The sequence below is a fragment of the Stenella coeruleoalba genome (assembly GCF_951394435.1).
Source record: "Stenella coeruleoalba genome assembly, chromosome: 2".
NCBI classification, from domain to species: Eukaryota; Metazoa; Chordata; class Mammalia; order Artiodactyla; family Delphinidae; genus Stenella; species Stenella coeruleoalba.
This window is the reverse complement of record NC_137147.1, coordinates 148,309,941-148,327,702: the sequence shown is the minus strand read 5'-3', so window position 1 is coordinate 148,327,702 and position 17,762 is coordinate 148,309,941. Positions and strand designations below refer to the sequence as shown.

At 43.6% G+C, this 17,762-nt stretch overlaps 1 protein-coding gene across 1 annotated transcript in view; it reads left to right on the top strand.

Annotated features, from left to right (window-relative positions):
• Nucleotides 1-15,959, top strand: part of LIPC (lipase C, hepatic type) — a 173,793-nt gene extending 157,834 nt beyond the window's left edge. Inside the window, exons 9-11 of the mRNA XM_079912117.1 lie at nucleotides 8,631-8,748; nucleotides 10,337-10,555; nucleotides 15,235-15,959. Of these exons, the coding sequence (XP_079768243.1) occupies nucleotides 8,631-8,748; nucleotides 10,337-10,555; nucleotides 15,235-15,346 (449 nt within the window). The 3' untranslated portion in view covers nucleotides 15,347-15,959. The remainder of the gene's footprint in view (nucleotides 1-8,630; nucleotides 8,749-10,336; nucleotides 10,556-15,234) is intronic.
• Nucleotides 15,960-17,762: the final 1,803 nt, after the last annotated feature.

The following is a 17,762-nucleotide window of genomic DNA, read 5'->3' as shown; positions in this document are numbered from 1 at the left end:
AGCCAAGATGGATTCCAGCGAGAAGGATTCCGGGAGGTTGGTAGGACACATGGACTGGTGTCTCCTCTCTCCTTCTGACCTTTCCTAAATTCTTTCAGGTGGTGGTGGCTTGTTAGCTCCACGTTCCTTACGAGGGCCTCACGTTGTAAGATAACTCATGCAAATGGTTACTCTAGGGTCTGGCCAGGGTGGGCAGTTTCGGTCCGTAGTTCCCCTAACACCACCACTTGGGTCTCTTTATCACCAGCATCTCCTCTTGCTCCAGGGATATCCAATGAAGATAAGATCTCTGGGGCCAGTGATATGGAGGTGGGACTATGAGACAAGACTGCCTGAAACTGGTCCGAACCCAAACCTCCAGCCCCAGAGAGATTCCAGTGAACAGCTGCAGCCTGCACTGCACCCTCCTCTTCTCTGGGCCCTCCAGATTCTCCCCAGATCCACCTCAGCCCTTCCAGTGAGCAAAGTCCTAATCTGCTCAGCCTAATTTGACTCACTGGTGGGGAGTCACATCCCTGCGGTCACATCAAGCCACCGTGGGTACAGCTGGAAATCATGCCCAGATGAGACCCCCACCTGTGTGAAAGCAGCTACTCATGGGACGCTGCGGGCTGTATAATGCTACAGCGACCTATGTGGTCGCTGCTCACCTTATGTGGCTGTTTAAATTACTTAAAATAAAATCACAAATTTGAATCGCCCGTCATACTAGCCACATGTCAAACGCTCCAATATGTGGCTGCCATATCAGAGAGTTCAGAAATAGACCATTTCCTTCCAGAAAGTTCTATTGATGGCGCTGGCATCAAGTCTTTAATCTAGGCCACCATAACTGCACCCTTCTTCACCCATCATGGCCACGATCATCTGTGACTGGGGCCCCCAGAGTCTATTTCAGTGGCCAACTCCAGCATTTGATGAATACTTATAGATTCGTAAAGGAACAGACTTGCCCAGCCCTGGTTACAGAGAACCCGCAATCCGTATTTTTCAAGGACATCTAATTGTACTATATATTTTAGTGCAGGGTCTGGCTGGGCAAGATAAACATCCCCTCCCGACTGTAGTTGCACAAAGGATGACTAACTTGGCCCTCATTCCTCTGGCTCCCAAGATATTTTGACAAAACCATCAAAGGATCTGTTTTCTACAACCGTACGCCAGCACTCGGGTAAACGCTGAAGAGGACAGCGGTAGCAGAAGAGAACTGGGAAACAGCCGCTGAGTGAAATGAGGCCATTTATCGCCTACTTCCATTCTCTCTCTCTCAGAAAGAACTTTTGCTAGTTTGGGAGACCTTTTTTTTTTTTTTAAGAGAAGGGGGTGGGAAACAAACCTATATGAAGTCCTGCTTAGCAAGCATCTTATCTAATTTAATCCTCATAGCAGTTAGAGGAGGTAACTGTGTGGAAGAGAAGGAAGCAGCGCTCAGGGGGGCTTACTCGGTCCAGACACCACCTTGGATGTGTTGCAACAATTATCTCATGTATCATTTAATCCTCACAACAACCTACAGACAGAGAGAGAGACAAAGATGGAAGGGGTGGGGGGTGGATTGATTATGCCTATTTTTCCAAATAAATAAATCGAGATGCAGAGAGGCTAAATCCCCTTCCCAAAGTCACACAGTTAGTGAGGAGCAAACGTAGTGCTTGACCCCAGGTCTCCCCGATTCCATGGCCTCCTAAGTGTAGGACGGAGGCCAGTTCAGTGGCAGCTCACTCCTGAGTCATCCCTCCTCTTGGGCTCCTCTGTCTGAGTCTCTCCTCTCTTCCCCATCGCCGCTGCCTGCACTCTCTCCCTGCACTCTGGGCCCCATCCAGCCGGTGGGAACTCGCTCCAGCTGATGAGAGCACTCTTCTGGTCGGTGAGATAACCAGCCAGACTGTGACTTGGGGAGTTTGTCTTTGGCTTTTCTCAGCTACTTCTTTGGAAGGTTTTCACTGATTTCCAGGGAGAATTCCAGAGAAGCAATGGGTATAGTAGAGAGAGCAGAGGCTTGGGAGTGGGATAAGGAGTGTCCAGAATTTGGCTTTGCTGCCAACCACCTATATGACCTTGGCCCTGGGGCAAAACCGATGGGGGCCTCAGTTTCTTCAGCCACGAAGTGACTGTGTAGGGACCAGCATGAGGGAGAACCACTAACCCTGGCACCTGGGGGTGGACTCACTCTGCCCACTCTGCTGGTCAGTCCTGCATATAGGATGGTCGACACCTTCTAGAAGCCAGGCACTTTTACATACCATCTCATCACATCCTCACAACAACCCTGTGAGAAGGCTTTTAATACCTGTTTTACAGAGGAGGAAACTGAGCTTCAGAAAGCTGATGAGTGCTCAAGACCTCTTGATGGTACCAGGAGGCTCCTATCTCTCAGTCAGGGGTGCTTATTTCCATCCCATACACACACACAAAACACAATACTCCCTGGCTTCCCACACGTACACACACGCTCCCCCATCTCCACCCCCAGCAGAGGAGGAAACTCCCCACAGAAGGGGCAAGCATCCAATCTTGTGACATCAGCATCACGTAAATGGGGCAGTACTGTGGAGCCCAAATTTAGTCCCCAACCTAAGTACATACACGCACACACACACAGGCTTATAAAACCCCTTCTCGACTTCCCTTGAGCCTGTTCTGAGTTCATTCAACCAGCCCCTGCTAGTGCTGGCTGCTCGTACATTAACCCCCTGCATAAGACCATCATTGGGCCTCTCAGTTCCATGATGTTCAGCCTCCCTCAGAGGCATCTGAGATCTAGGAAGAAGACCTTGGTGCTGCAAGAAAACACGAGATCTCATTCTTACCATCTCCATGAGAAAAAATCTATACATTCAAAACAAAAAAGACCTCTCTGATGTTTGTAAAGAGTCATAATGTCTCCCAGGGCCGGTACCTAATGATTCAGCATCATTTTTTCCATGAGACAAAAAAAAAAGGAAAAGAATATTCCCTTTTTATAAATTCCAAAACCTGGTGTTCACAGTGGCTACCTTGTAAAAAGAAACTTTTTTTTTTTTTAAGTGGCACCAGTGGGGTCCACACAAGATTAGGATCCAGGGTTTTTGGGGTATCTGAACCCCAGGCAGACTCTCTGGTGAGGAGAATCTCCAGAGGCCTCACGTCTCTGCTCCAGGTTTGATTTTGCCTGATCTCATTCAGGGTTAATAGACTATTTCATGCTTTTCATCTTTAAGACCTGAAATAATTTCTCCTGCCTGAACTGAGGAGCACGTTGTGCTGGCCTCCTTGCAGTCACAGGATCAAAAGCATTTCCCTAAATCATTTTTTAAAATCCTTATTAAACATGCCATAAGGTAAAGTGAGAAAAATTATTCACCCTTTTTTCCTTCATCTTTGTAACAGCATCATTGTCCTGGGGGGTGGGGGGAGGAATAAGAAGCAAATTGTCTTTTTTCTTTCTTTAAGGAAAAACACTTACAAAATCCAAAATAAGAACAAATAATTAGATCTGAACATGAAAGTCTCTTATGTATTTTAAAAAATTAATTTCAAGATTTCTCCCCAAAAGTGGCTTTCCTAGTGCAGGTTAAAAGGGATTCCTTGTGCTATCAATGTGTGATGGGTTTGACCATCACACTTCTGCAGACACAGGTGCCCGCATTCCTGCACAGCTGTGCCCTCCACAGCCCGCCTCACTCAGGCCCCTCACGGCTTACAGACCTTTGGAGGTTCTGACCTCCTGCACAGGTCCCACCCCAGGGAGACACTGCAGGACACAGGTAATTCTCATCCATAGGATGTGAGCGCTAAAGGGACCTTCACAATCATCAAAGCCAACCCCTTCCCCCAGAATTGTAGAACCATGGCATCTCAGATGTGGAAATCTGTCTCTTCCTACTCGTAGTTTAAGAGCAAAGGAAGACAAAAACCCATCTCCAGTGCAGGGACGTGAAACATTTATCCCAGCTGGGAGGCTGGACATTCAGCAGACAGGCAGCAGGCAGGAATCTGCAGCAGTGATAGCCCAGGATGGGTGTCAGTGGGTCAGAGCTGGCAGGCACTCTGTCTTGGTGGCTTTATCGGAGGCAGGTTTAGACTGCGGCTTTTCTTCAGGGGCTGTTTGCTCTTTGCTTTCAAAGGCAGTTTCAGCTTGCTAGAACTGGAACCCCAGGACACAGTGGGAAGGGTCTTTTGGAATCAGACCAGACACGTGTGTTCAAAGTCTGCTCCACCAAAGTGAGAGAGTAGCACTGATATATATACACACTAAATGTAAAAGAGATAGCTAGTGGGAAGCAGCCGCATAGCACGGGGAGATCAGCTCGGTGCTTTGTGACCACCTAGAGGGGTGGGATAGGGAGGGTGGGAGGGAGACGCAAGAGGGAGGAGATATGGGGATATATGTATATGTAGAGCTGATTCACTTTGTTATACAGCAGAAACTAACACACCATTGTAAAGCAGTCATACTCCAATGAAGATGTTAAAAAAAAAAAGTCTTCTCCACTTCTAACTATCTGGGTCACCTTGCACCCCTCTCCAAATCTCTGCTTCCTTATCTGTAATTTACCAGGATCACTGACACCCTATCTGTCTAGGTCTCAGCAGAAAACAGGACTCCACTCACCTGGATCAACTAAAGAGAACAGGCAGGACTCCTTAGAGAGGGTGGGTGATATTAAGGAAAGCAACATGGGCTGTTGATGCACCCCAGATCTAACCACCAGCCTCTGGGAGAAGTAAGGAGAAGGAACAGCCCAAGACAACGGGAGCTGTGGAGCAGAGGCTGCTCATAGCAGCTCATCATGGAGCACAGTTCCTCTGCAGTCAGTCTTCAAAGCAGGAGGGAGCAGAGAAAAAAATACCTTGACCTCTCTCTTCTGTGCCCTGATCTCCTGCGGGTGCCTCCCCAGTGGGTCAGTCGCAACCAGAAACCATCCTGCAAGGCAGCCAGGAGATGAGGCCGTGGGGTCACTTCCTGGGGTTCAGAGCTGGATGGGGATAGTAGGGGTAGGTGTAGAAAATGGAGTCTCACCACACGTTATCTTTATTTTGTCTTGTTACGAGGACAAAAGTAATGTCTGTAAAGCACTTAGTATGTAGCCTGATGCGTAGTAGTATCTCAACAAATGAAAGCAATTTTTTTATTATTCCTATTCACAATTAGGCTCTTTAAGGCAACTGTGTCCTGCCTTGTTTTCACACAAAAAGCCTCAGAAGCACTCCTTAGATGCCTGATGTGTGCCGTGACTTGTGGAGATACAAGCGTTAATATGACCCCAAGGCTGCCCTCAGGGAGAGAAGATCCATGGACATGGATGCCCGTGAGACTAGGCAGAAGGTGACAAGGGTCACAGCTCTGCTTCCCAGCTGCAAGCTCCTCTAAGGCCAGGACCACAGCTTCTAGTGCTGTTTTCTTTCTTAATACTTAAAAACTTTTCTTTTTCCAATAAGAGTCTAATTAGAATACATGCTTATTGTAGAAAATGTGGAACTTGCAGAAAAGCATAAAGAAGAGAATAAAAATTACCTCTCTCCCCTCTCCAGAGACAGTCACTTAATACTTTTGTGAATCTCCCTCCTACTCTGCATTCTGTTTTATTAGAATTATTCTCATGTTAGATGTACAATTTGTATCCTGATGGTTGTTTGGGTTTTTTTTCCACTTTTTCATAAGCATTGAAACCATTCCAAAAATATCTTTTAATCACTTCATAAGAGTAAATCACATGGTTGGGAACATGAACTCAGAGTCAGCAGACTAACATCTAATTGCAGCTTCACCAGTTCTTAGCTGCATGACAATGGACAAGTTACTTAAATTTCCTGAGCCGCAGCTTCTTCATTTGTAAAATGACGCAAAGGGAGGTTAAAATAGGCATCTTACAAAGTTGTAGTAAAAGAAATAAGATAATTTTGAGAAACAGTAGTTCCGTATCTGGGACATAATAGAGAGCTAAATGGTAATTATCATAATTGTCATTATTAGTCCATAGTCATTCCTCTATTGGTGAATATTTAGGGTGTTTTTTATTTATTTTTAATTAAATAATTCTGTTATGACATTTTTGAACTTTAATCTCTTTCCGCACTTCGACTTTTTCCTTAGGGTATATAAAGCTATTGGTCCTGGCTATAAACATTTAAAACTTCAAGTTCTGGAGCCAGGTGGCCTGGACTTATGTCCCAGTTATGCTACTTACTAGCTGTGTGATACTGGAAAAGTTGCTCAACCTTTCTGTGCTTCAGTTTCCTCTTCTCTAAAATGAAATAATAGTACCAGCTGTTGTGAGGATTAAATGAGATAATAAATACAAAGTGCCTGGCACAGGTAAACAAAATAAATGTTAGCCTATGTTATTACCATGCATACTGCTAATTACATTCTTTTACTCATCTATCCCCAACGGCTTTCGGCACTGGGCTGGGTATCAGTAGATTTCCAGTTACTACATATTAAACTGGTTGCTATGAGTGTTCCTTGCATACTCTGGGAGATGCCCTGCCTGCTCGTTTGGGGGTTAACCCAAGGCCAGTTCTCTCACGTCATCCTGTCCACATCCTGCCCCCACCCCATCCCCAGTGCCTACAGCCTGTATCTTTCCTTTTTGCCTCAGTTCAACTTGTAACACTGTTCACCTGTTACAGAGTTCCCTAGACAGACCCCAAATAGTATAAGACCTCTCCAGAGGCTTCTGGGATGATAGGCCAGAGTCCCTGCCTCCACCGCTGCCACCCAAGGGTTTAGGGACCCTTCCTGGGACTTGGGCCCATAGCCCTTCTCTTATTTCTCACCCAAAGCCTGGAGAATTCGAGCACCTATTATTCAGGGCACTGGAGGCAATCCACTGCAGGCAATCCACTGCAAAACCCAAATGGGAAGATTGGTTTATGCCAAAGGGTAGGGTTGTGTAAATAACCCAGAAACCCAGCAATTACAGGCACACCAGGACCTGCAGCTGAGGTGTTGGCAACACACCGTTAGCCACAGCTGCTACCAGGTTTGTGTGTACCTACCAACCTCCAGCGGAAATGCGTGATTTGGGAGTAAGTAGACTGATTCATGAGGATGGTGAATTTCCACAGGTTGGGTGCATGGGATGGATAATCAAGTGGCTAGTTCCATAATCTATCCTTTCCAGGAGGAATTCTACAACAAAGCTTGAAACTCAGATCTTGAATTCTCAGAGGTGATTTCCATCTTGCTAAATGTTCATGCACATTCTGATACTCCCAAGCAAAATGTCAGTTCTTCACCCCACAAATGTTTATTAAGCACCTACTATGTGCACGCACTGTATCAGGATTAGTGGGTTAATCATTATCTAGAACAGGAAAAGCAAATACACAACAAGTATGTCGTATATCCCCTATCCTTCCCCCAAGGCAGACACCAATCCTCCCAAAAGCCTAGACATGGTCTCAGAGCCCATCTCGACATGGGGCCCCAGGCAGTCCTACCAATCCAGTTGACATGCCATATTAAACCTGTTTGCAGTCTTGGAGCTCAAGTGCTACAAGTACTTAGAGAAAATGGAGACAGCAGGGAAAAGAAGTCTAGGCAGCCATCAGTCATGTGGGAATGAGGTGGGGTAATTTTGAAAACAGCTCCACAGCTGGTTGGTGTAACAATGCAAGCTAATCAAGGCGATGGGTCCAGGCCAAGAGCACAGGCTGCTGTGTGACCCTGAGCAGGTCACTCCACCTCTCTGGCCCCGGTTTTCTTCTTTCTAAAATGGGGCTGATAATAAGAATACCCTCCTCATAGGGTAGTTATGATAAGTAAATGAGACGATGCAATGTAAATTGTTTAACAACACCTGTCCTATAGAAAGCAGTTTGCTTTTATTAATTAAATATAGACTGTATTTGGGTAAAGAAGAAGAAATTTCCCTCTTCCAAACAACCCAGTAGAAGGACATTCTGGACACTTGATAAGATAGAAGAATTTTAGGCCCAGGAACTAGAACTAGTTGTCTTATTTCCATTGGAAAATGTGCTTGTTGAACCCCACAGAGCTAGTTCCCAGGAACTGCCCCAGAACACAAAGGTGTGGTCATTAGGGCATATTTCTTAGCTGGAGCTCTGTCTCACGCCAAAACTGACACCATCAAACAGAGGCAAAAGTAAAAATGACAGTGTGTTCTCTTGCTTTTGTCAGCTGCCTAAAAGGCAATATATCCTTTGATTTGTGAAAGGGGACCCTTGCCAAATACATGGAATAGTCCAACAGAATTCATCTGGAAATCGACGAGAATGCCAAATATATTGTACTCCTATTCTGCCTTCTTTTGTTGGATAATATTTATTATATTATTGGGTTGGCCAAAAAGTTCATTCAGTTTTAAGTAAAAATAAAAGACACTTTTTTCATTTTCACCAAGAACTTTATTGAACAACGTATTCACTACCAGAACGAACTTTTTGGCCAACCCAATACAAACAGAAGTCCTCTTAGACATTTAGGAAATTCAGAGAAGGAAAAAGAGGAAAATAAAAAGCATTCATAATTCTACCACCCAGAAAAAAAAAAGGGGGGTATCTATCTATTCATCCATACTTCTCCCTCTGCTTTTTAAATTTTAAAAATACAACATTTTTTATTTTAAAATTTTCTGCTTAAATGATCTTTCTCTCTCGCTCTCCACCCTATTCCCCTCTAGTTTATCATTACCAGTTGAAGATTCAGTTCAGCAACGAAATTGAGAAACCAGCAGAACCAACTTTCGCCATGTCACTCCTCGGAACAAAAGAGGAAATGCAGAAAATCCCCATCACTCTGTGAGTATGAGGTACAGCCCCGTCCGTGGTGATGAGAGGCTTAATTTTCTCCCAGGGTCTGGATGGACCCTGCTTTTCAAGGGTCAGGCCAGACACAACTTACTTTTCTCAGCGCATTATGACTGCCCCAAACACCCTGTCAGATGGGACATCCACTCACACTCAGCACCTCGTCATCCCTCCGCAGCCTCACCCAGTCCCAACGATTACTTTATGCTGCTGCTACCTGTGTTTGTGATGGGCCCAGTGCGACAGGGACTGGAATGGAGAGGGAGGCCAGAGGTGGCCGTCCATGTCTGCAGTACAGGAAGTAGATCCCAGCAGAGAGGAGTGGTGATGGCTGGAGCAGGTGTCCCCAGGAAGGCCCTGAGCGCCTTTCCAGTGAGTTCTGAAAAACATAACCCAGAAATAACACTGGTATCATTCAACGTGGCACAAATTTTCCATTCAGTCAGCCTGCACTGCCAGCCCTCCCCATCTGTCCTTTGCCCGGCTGCACACCTGCTCACAACATGGGCAGTGGCCTCAACGTCTCCTGCAGAGGCTCCGCACCTTCACTGGCCAGAAAAGGCCTGCTGCCTGCTTTTTCTCAGCATCTTGACCCTCAGCCTGGGCTCTCCTTGGGAAGTGACACTAGCTTTCACCCACTCCAGGGACAGTCCTCAGCTTTCTGAGAATTGCCCGCAGCTTTGAACCTCTGATCATCACACTGATTCAGTCGCTCAGCAAGGATGTGTTGGTGCTCAGCACTAGAGGTAGAGATGACACTAAACTTAGGATGCTCCCAGCCTAGTGGGGTGGGTGGATTCCTAAACGATGCTTTACAACATACTACAGGAGGAGCTACGATGAGCCAAGCAAGGGAATCCTCCAGCCACCTGTCTCACCCTAAATCCAGTGTTAACTCTGCGCTGTCCCAAATCTCTCCCCGGGAGATTGTTCTAAGTAGTGGAAAGGGCATCTGGCAGTTCTGTCGATGTTGGGACATTTTAATGTCTTGGAGATTAGTGAGGAAAGCTGATAATGATACCTAAGGATCTGCATTTAAATCTTGCTCCAAACTGGTGCATCCTTTTTATATGTGGTTTTCTATTACCGCTATACTTGTTGTTTTAACAGAAGTTTCTATTTATGTGGGGAGGACAAAAGCATCGATCTGGAGAGAAGACTGTCGTGTGGCTCTAATATGTTGATCAAACCTACAGAGAGCAGTATGGCCCAGAGACCACTGCCAAAGCCCCTGCCCTCATCAGGGCAGTTTTCCCGACTTGTTAATCTGGAAACTAGGAAGCCTGAGCTAAACAAAGCTAACTAGACTCATTACCGTAGAACTCTTAGGGCGTTTTTAATATGCTAACACAGAAAATAAGATGGTTTTCCCAATGTTATTGGTCTAGGAAAACCCTTTCTATCCTGGCACACCTATTCCTGTCTCTATTAATAGTCTGTCCAATACCAGTTTGGGAAATGCAGCAGAAAAGACCATCCCAAATCATTCAGGCAAACCTAACATATCCTGAATGTGCCTAAGCATCACTTTGCTGTTAAAAATCAACTGACTGTGTCTGGTTTCCTTTGCATCTTCAAGGAACAAAGGAATTACTAGTAATAAAACCTATTCCTTTCTTATCACATTGGATTTGGATATTGGTGAGCTGATCATGATCAAGTTCAAGTGGGAAAACAGTCTGGTGTGGTCCAACGTCTGGAACACGGTCCAAACCATCATCCCCTGGGGAAGAGAGTCCCTTCACTCGGGCCTTGTTCTGAAGCGCATCAGAGTCAAAGCGGGAGAAACACAGCAAAGGTGAGTGCTGTTTCAACCTCCTCCTAACATCTGTTAAGCATCTACCTATGTCAGCATTTTACAGTTTACTATTTGCATTTATCTTATGAAGTGGGCATTATTATCTCCTAACGATGCCATGTAGATGCTCAGAAAGATGAAATGACCATCCTGAGTTCACAAAGCCATAGGTGGAAGGACCAGGATCTGCACCTAGGTCTTCTGATTTCTAGTCTAGACTCTTCCCTCTGCCCACAGTTAACAGCCACCTGCCTCCAGAGTTTGAGGACAACTCACTAGCCCGGTGCTTTTCAAATTTCACCAGGTGATGTCAATGCTGCGGGTCCAAGGACCACACTTTGAATAGCAAGGACCTAGACGTGACATTTCTTCTTTGTTGTTTACCCAGAGAAACGCTTTTAACAAATCACAATCTCAAAATCTCACACTGTGGTGGCACCTTTCACATCTAAGAACGCCAAGGGATCACTAGGGAACTTATTGACTATGCAGAATTCCACCTGAATAGCCACCTGAAGAGCTTCTGATTGGCTGTGGTCTGTGAAGGACCACACATTTGGAGCCCTAAGAAATTCTGATGTGGACCACTGGATTACCGTCAGGAGGTGCAGCTCTGTGTGACTGAACGTCTCCCTCAGCCCAAAGTCTCTAGGGACAGGAGGGGCTGGGTTGGGGGCAGGGAGTGAAGGAAAGAAAGGGTGTCCAGCGGCTCCTTCAGGCCTCTCAGCAGAGCAAAAGAATGCCCAATGTGTTTTACTATGGCAAACGTGCTTTTCTTTGGTTCTGCAGTTCCCCATGAAAGGAGAATCCTGTCCTTCCCCAGACCTTTTCCTATCTCCTCCCCACTGTATTTAGGAAACTTGTCTCTCCTCTCCGACTGCCCTTTGTTGGCCAGCCTATTGCTCTCTTTGGCTTGCTGTCAGCAGAGTTGGAGAACAGCATGCCTCTCACCTCTGAACTACTCTCTTCCCTCACCCCTCAGGTCTCACTGCTAGGAGCGGCCTGTGGCTGATTTATGCCCCGAGTCCCTTACACAACCACACTCTGAGTTTTCATCTCCCTGGGATACAAAATCCTGGCAATTACTAAGAGCATACTCTGCAGTCTGCCAACAGATTTCTCCGCATGATCAATTTGAGAAAATTAAACTGCTTCTCTCCTCTTATACACTTAGCTATTCTTGCATGACTTTTTGGCCCTTTAGAAGAGCTCAACTGAGCACCACCCGTCCCCAGATTCTCTCAGCTGGAGAGTAATTCCTCAGTCTTAGTGGTTGCTTGCCATGGCAATTCTAGGTGACTTGACCTGAAAGGTAGTATAAAACACAGCACTACCTTCTCCCCTGGTGCTTACCACATGGCTCTGAGGAAGGAAAGAGGAGAGGGACAGGAGTGCTGCTTACAGAGCTCCTGCTGCACCATGGGCTTGAATGAGGTGCTCTAGAGCATTCATCTCATGGAAGCGTCCCAGTGACCTTCTGAAATGGGTAGTATTGCTGTGCAGATTAGGAATCTGAGGCTCAAGGAGTTACACAGCTTAGGGACATTGCTCATAACTGTCTGAACCCAGATCTGACTTGGTTTGTTTGACTCATTACCCGTTTGTTGCCAGAGCACAGCTTCCAACAGCTCCTCCCCCCCCATTAGTCTTGGTCCCATTAATCTGACCTTCTCTGGTCTAATCTAGCAGAGTTGCAGAGCTGGAAGTTAATATATATGTACATCACACCTTTCCTCACGGCTGCAGGAGGGACATCATGAAAAAGGGGGAGGGAGTCTGGGACCTATAGTTTTTTAAGTTTTTAACTCAGTGAGCCCTATGGGTCTTTGCAGTACCCAACACCATCGGCGGGGGCGGTGTACCAAAAAAATCTGAGTTGTAGCTTTTGGCAGAAAGAAACTCAAGGACCTAATTAGGAAAACAAGATGCATTAATTTTACTAATGATATGCTCCATCCCAGGGCTTCTCAAACTTTAATATGCACACAAATCATCTGGGAATCATGTTAAAATGTAGGTTCTGCTTTGGTAGGTAGAGATGGAGCCTGGGATTCTACATTTCTAACAAGCTCCCAGGTGCTTCTGATGCTGCTGGTCCATGGATTGCACTTTGAACAGTAAGAGTCTAGTACTGCATGGTCTATAGGAAGTCTAAGAAGAAAGACATCAGTTCAGGTTGGTGCTGTTCGGTCAGTGCTGCAACAGGCTTTGGAGAGGCCAAGAGGCATTCCCGGAGAGACAGGCAGTGAACAAACCATATATAGGCAGAATCCAATGACTTCTGCATCAGCTAGTCCCAAAGTCGAATTTTGATTTCACTGCTTCCACCTATGGAGGCTCAGACAATAGCTGCACCTCTCTGAGACTCAGTTCTCTAGTAACAAATAGGAATTATAATATGTATCTCATGAGACTAATAACTACCAATTTTTGAGTACCTTCTACCATCTGAAATCCCAGAGCTGGGATGCAGATATTAAACCTCATTCTCAATCTCTTTGCTAACTACAAGAAAAAAAAAAAGGTTAAATAACTTGCTCTGTGCCTCCACGGAAGGAATTCAATGAGAGGTGATTTTCTTCCCCCAAAGCACAAAGTCAGGGATGAGAGGGACTGTTGTGGGGTGAAGAGCAGAGCAGAGAATATTCGTCCTGTAGCAAGAAGTGAAAAGTGATTGGCTAAACAAAATGGGATGTTTGATTGCCACAGTAATCATATAAATGCAAAACAAAAATCAATGAAATTATCACTGGTCACCCACTAGTTTGGCAGGAATTCAAAGACAGATAACATCTAGAGCTGGTACAGGTGTGGAGAGATGGGCATTTTCATACATTATTCGTGGGAGTACAAATTACAGAGCTTCTGTAGGGGAATTTCACTCAACAACTAACATTTAGTGAGCACATATCTTATGCTAGACACTGCTGTGTATACAGCAGTGAACAGAGTGGACAAAGCCCTTGGTCTCATAGAATTTATATTATCAAAATTTGACATATGCATAATCTTGACCCAGAATTTTATGCTAGGTGCCTATCCCGGAGAAATACTCAAAATATCCACAAAGGATATCTATGTACAAAAATGTCTATTGCAGTACTATTTGTAAATACTAAACCATTGGGGAAAAATCCCAATCTCCATTAACAGGAAAATGGCTAAATGCATTGTCATACATCCATACACTGGAAGGTTATGCAGCAGGTGAAAAAGACTGAAATAGATTTTTTTGAAATATAGTTGCTTTATAGTGTTTCAGGTATACAGCAAAGTGATTCAGTATATATGTATATTCTTTTTCAGATTCTTTTCCATTGTAGGTTATTACAAAGTATTGAATATAGTTCTCTGTGCTATACAGTATGTCCTTGCTGTTTATCTACTTTATAGATAGTAGTATGTATCTGTTAACTGCAAATTCCCCATTTATCCCTCCCCCCACTTCTCCCCTTGGTAACCATAAGTTTGTTTTCTATGTCTGTGAGTCTCTTTCTGTTTTGTAAATAAGTTTATTCGTATCACTTTTTTTTAGATCACATATAAGTGATACCATATGATATTTGCCTTTCTCTGTCCGACTTACTTCACTTAGTATGATAATCTCTAGGTCCAGCCGAGAATGAAATAGATTTGTATGTACTGATGTGAACAGTTCTCCAAGTACATTATTTGATGACAAGAAATTTTTTCAGAAAAATACAACAAATGTGATGTTTGTATATGAACATCCGTATATGTGTAAATACATAGAAAGAGGTCCAGAAAGACAGAAAGCAAATCATGAAAGCAGGGAGGGGAGTGATATTAGTGAAAGGTGATGGAGAAGAGGGTCTTTAATATTCAACCTTATATATTTCTTTATTGTCTGAATTTTTTAAGAATGCATTCATAATTACTCACAATAATTTTTAATTTAAAAAGTTTGATTTAGTAAAGACTTGACCTTAGATGCAATTCAAAAAAAAAAGAAGCTATAAACTACAATTCTCTGTGACTACTGCTTTTTTTTTTTTTTTTTTCTTTCAGATAGATGCAATTGAAGTTAGTAACACAAAATAGCATCTCAGGCCAAACCAGTGGTCAAAGTTGTCAGCCGTTGGTCTCCAAGAGAGACCCAAAGCACTTAGTGATATCCTCTGTGGCTGGAGGACCAGATAAGAGGAAAGGGTGGGGCTTATAGGGCTGAGCCAGGCAGATGCTGATGACAGTGGCCTCATACCCAGGGACCTTTAAGAAGGGCATTGACAAACTGGAGTGTGTCCAAAAAAGGAAGGCTGGGCACGAAGCCTGCCTGTGAGGAACAGTTGAAGAAAGTGCTAATGTTTGCCTTGGAGACAGGGTAATGTAGTGAAAGAAACCATTGTTACCCTCAAACCTTTGATGAGCTGTATAAAGGAGAACAAAGCAGGGCTGCCCCAAGGACTTTCAGTTCTTACAGAACTGAAATCACACCACACAGAGCTCCGGGAAGCCTTACACTGATTGCTTTCACTGACCTGGGCTTTGTTTTTCTCTGAAGTTATGAAAATATTTGCAGTCATAAGGATCTAATTTTTTTTTTAAATAGCATGTGTTACTAAACAGCATGTCAAATTGGGTATCTGACAAAGGATGAAACACTTCAATAAGCTCCATCCAAAACTTAGTGCTATGTTTGCTTGATGTTTTCTATGCAGAATGACCTTTTGCTCAGAAAACATGAATGATCTACAACTTCACCCAACCCAGGAGAAAACCTTTGTGAGATGTGAATCAAACTCTAAAAAACTGAAGCGAAAGATCAGATGAGCTTTAATGAAGACCCAGTGTGAAGAATAAATGATTTTATTCCTTATCTGGAATTGTTGCCTTGTTTGAAAACCAAAGTTATATAAAGAAACTTGTATAAAGCTTTAATAGATTTAAGATTTAAAGGGGAGCACATTTCACTGTTATAAACTCAGCTTTTTAAAACTATGTGATGTAACTATGTTCAAATATTAGTGTAACCAAAAATTTCCCAATTTTATGTCTGACTGAATGGTAATATATGCAAATAAGTACAAATGTAAGAGCCATTTTAGATCCGTTGTTCTAATTTAAAATGCCTTTTACAATTAAGTCAAATTTCCCATATTTCCTTGCTGGTTTGTTCTGTTCAGTTTTTTGAAGCATGCTGGAAAGATACTTCTTTATTATATAACTAGCATTTCCATAAAGTGAAATTCCGATTAATCACAGTTGTGTGTCCCAAAGTACACACCTTTTAAGACCATTCAGCTCACCAAAAGAAGAAAAATTCTACTTAAACTAAAAGTTACCATCATACGAATCATACAGTTATTTCACTGAACCAAACCAATTATAGTAGAATTCTCCTAAAACTACTGATGATAACCATGAAAGCTGAAGAGTTGGTCGTTTTAATGATTAAATTACTACTGAAATACAATTTTCCTCTTTACTAATGCTTGCCACAAAAGCTAATGGAAAACTTGGAATATCTCAAAGACTTAGATAGCAAATCTCAAATGGACCAATAAACAAATTAATGATGTTTTGACCAGCAAACTCCATCACAGAGCATGTGAAGGAAATATTAGATACATCCCTTGGATGTAAATCCCTTGGATCTGTGTGTCAAGTAATTCAGAGAGGAGGAGCACACTATACACGTTCAACAACCTCACCCGACACTGGCATAGCCTCAGCTCTATACAGCTCATAATTCATATGCTCTTCACCAGAGCAGGGCCCCTGGAAACAAAAGTCCTGAAGACATACCTGCCTCTGATGAAATCAATTTAAGAGGATCTTGCGTGATTCACTTTTATTTCCCTTGGAAAGACCCGCGAAACTGAAGGATATGGGGGAAGAAGGACAGCTGGGTCAAGGTTGTACTGTGTCCTGCATACTAATCTTGACTACAAAAGCACCTGACCGCCCTTTTAGGTATTGTGTGTGTGTGTCTAGAAATTACAGATATTAAAGTGAACACTGTTTCCCATCATGTCTAAAATACTAAGATTTACAATAAAGTCATGTTTGTGTCGGATGGGCATGTTTTCTCATTGACTATCCAGAGGGAATTTAAAATATCACTTTTTGAACATACTCTTTGCTATATACCCCATAGAATCTATGCACAAGTCGAACAATACTCCTGTCAGCCTTGAAAACATCACAACGAGAGACAGCCCAAATACCCACCCATGCGGTGCATAAATGAACAGTGGTATATCCTTACTCATGGTTGTTACACAGCAGTGAAAACGGTGACCCAAAGCTGCACACACAACAAGAAAGGGCTGAGTCTAGAGTGAGACAGAGAGGCGTCCAGGGGGCAGAAGTTAAGGAAGCACTTGTGGGTTTGTGTATTTACACAAAGACACAAAATATATATGTAGTTTGTTACGAGGAGAACTAAACTATAGTGTTAAGGATGGACAAATAGGTGGTAAAACACTTACGTAAAAGCAATAACATCCCTAGCACACAGTGAGGCTGCGGTAATCTAGGAAAGAGGAAGTGCACACCGGAGTTCCAGGTGCCAGCAACATTGTACTTGTCACTCCGCGTGGTGGTTGCACAGGTGTCCATTTTTATAACCAGTCTTTAAACTGTACATATATATTTTATGCACTCACTTTTAGTATGAATGTCACATTTTGCAATACAAAAAAAAAGGGCAGAGTTTAAAACCAACGTTTTTCTACTCTAGTGTGATGCATTCCAATACTAATTAGTTTCACACAAAATATAATTAGAAAGTATTTCATCTTTAGTAGGAAAACTTAAAGTGACACAGGAGGTCATAACATTGGGGGCAGAGAAATCAATAAGCGACCAACATGACAAATGGTTCATGGGAAAATTTGAGACTCCTCTTGGCATGGATTATTTCCACTTGGGAAGATGTGTTCATCGACATCACATTTTCCGAAGTACATCTTAGGAGGGAATTCAAATAGGGAAACTGAATAATGCAGCCACATCTGTTCATTGCCCATGCAAAATGCTGACTGCTATGCTGATTATATGCACCTCTCTCCAAAGAATCTGTATGTATGAGCCCACTCAGGAAAGATAACACTAGCATACTGCCTTTCAGGCAAAAGCCTGTTTGTGCTTTTACTTGTAAGAGCCCAGGGAAAGAAATGGGGCGTCAATTACACTGCAGCTGGGCTCTTTGAGGTGCCTGAAGCCAGAGAGAAGGAAACAAGCA